General features: G+C 35.8%; 1 protein-coding gene across 1 annotated transcript; it reads left to right on the forward strand.

Annotated features, from left to right (window-relative positions):
* Nucleotides 1-130: 130 nt before the first annotated feature.
* LOC119589251 (double-stranded RNA-binding protein Staufen homolog 1-like) lies at nucleotides 131-2,067 on the forward strand. Its single transcript, XM_037937866.1, has 4 exons — nucleotides 131-320; nucleotides 589-690; nucleotides 1,088-1,186; nucleotides 1,616-2,067. Exons 1-4 carry the CDS (start codon nucleotides 165-167, stop codon nucleotides 1,685-1,687), a joined length of 429 nt encoding a protein of 142 aa, XP_037793794.1. The 5' UTR covers nucleotides 131-164; the 3' UTR covers nucleotides 1,688-2,067.
* Nucleotides 2,068-2,073: the final 6 nt, after the last annotated feature.

Consider the following 2,073-nt stretch of genomic DNA (forward strand, 5'->3'; position numbering starts at 1 on the left):
TTAATACACTCCAGCTATCAACAGGTTAATGATCTTATAATGGACTTTGTACAAGCCATTGGATTTAGTGGCTCAAAAGATATTCAATTATCATTAGAAATATTAACTAGAAATACTTTCTACAATGACAGGGACCCCCTCCCTCAAGTCAACAGCAGGCACCTATGCAGCCACCACAACAGCAGCAACAGCAACAGCCCATGGCAACTTCTCAGCAGCAGCAACAACCACAGCCTCCTCCACAGCAGCAGGTCCCTCAACCACAGGCACCACAACAGCAGCAGCAACAACAGCAGCAACAACAGTCCATGGTTAATCAGGTATTAAGAACAAAAACTTTGGACTTTTTTATGATTTGAAAGAAAAGTGGTATAATTTTTTTTTTTTCTATGCATAAATATTAGATTTTAAAAATTAACTACTGCATCTGTTATTTTTGTTCTTTCATTATGTAAAGAATTAATATGATATAGCATTTTCACACTTGATGTATCAGCTACTTTGATATACATATTACTAATTAGATAAGAGGTTTATCATACTTGTAAATAAAACATGTGATTAATGCAGTCTCAAACTTTTATTCAGAATCAAACTGTGCCATCAACCCAAGCTGTTCGGCCAAAGGATCAACTGATGTATTTGGCACAGATTTTAAGCTTGCAAGTGCAGTTTACTGATTTTCCAAAGGTAATATATGAAAAACCTTTATTCAAAAGTATTAGGTAAAAGATACCAAATACCTCAATTCAGTGACTCTTAGAGATATATTTAACCCTGTCATATAAGTTGCATGACTTTGATTATATTTAACCCTGTCATATAAGTTGTATGACTGATTATATTTAACCCTGTTATACAAGTTGCATGACTTTGATTATATTTAACCCTGTCATCTAAGTTGCATGACTTTGGGTGAAGAATAAAGCCCCCACCATAACAATCAAAGTATTTAATTTCCATTTTCAGAATTGTTGACAGAATTCTTTTTAAAAGTTCAGAACACTCTTACTACAGAAGCTGGTACTTAAAGGTACCTACCCATTTTATTTCTGTCTCCATATGCAAACACTCTTATTGATTTCAGGGGAACAAGAGTGAATATCTGAGTCTGGTCTCACTTTCCACCAGCCCCCCTCATGTATCTCATGGTGCAGGCCCTACTATTGATGATTCACATGATCAGGTCAGTCTTAAATTGGATGTCATTTTATTATGCATAGTGACTCATATGGCACAAGGTGAGTTTTTGAATGTATGATGAGGTGGGATGCAGTAAACAGTAAAATGACTAAGAGAAAGAATATCATTTATGATTGGTTGTCTCTGTAAATAATACAAGAAGGTAAGGAAATGGAATTCGTATGCATCACTTTGCAATTTTATATTTCTAACATTAGCACTGTTAGAGAAGCCAAGCTGGGCTCTATTCTGATAGGAAGATTATTTAATTTAATTCATATTGTTTTAGATCTGGAAAAAAGTGGATATATCAGATACTATGTTTTATTATTATCAAAATTCAGTACATAGAAACTGAAAAATGGTACCCATGTGTTTTATGTAGACCTTGAAATCTTTTGTGAATAGCTGTTTAGACTGGTTTTCTTTACAGGCTTGCTTGACAGCTCTGCGAGCACTAGCGAAGATGGGCCTGGACACAGTCACAGCAGCCAAGCAAGAATAAAAATCCAGCAAGTGATCAGCAGGAGGATAATATCAACCCTACTTGTACTGCTGAAGATGCAGCTGATGTTGGCATTATTTGTCAATTGGTCTCATTTTTCCTCTGTACTTGGGTAGATGCACCAAATTGATTAATGTCCACATGTGAAGATTGTAATAACTATTCTTGAAACAAATGCCACTAGACATTGAGGAACAAGGGAGTCACAGTTTGCAAGAATTCTTAAGACCTCCTCATATGTGCACATTTATGTCACATAGCAGCTGTGTAAAAGCAGCAACATATTTGCTATAAAGCTAGAAGTCCTGCAATGGGTACTAGGATTTCAGCCTTACTGTCATGCTGGTTGATGTAATCTTCCTCTGCACTTTCATGTAACCCTTATA

This window comes from Penaeus monodon, chromosome 25 (genome assembly GCF_015228065.2).
Source record: "Penaeus monodon isolate SGIC_2016 chromosome 25, NSTDA_Pmon_1, whole genome shotgun sequence".
In the NCBI taxonomy this organism is placed as follows: Eukaryota; Metazoa; Arthropoda; class Malacostraca; order Decapoda; family Penaeidae; genus Penaeus; species Penaeus monodon.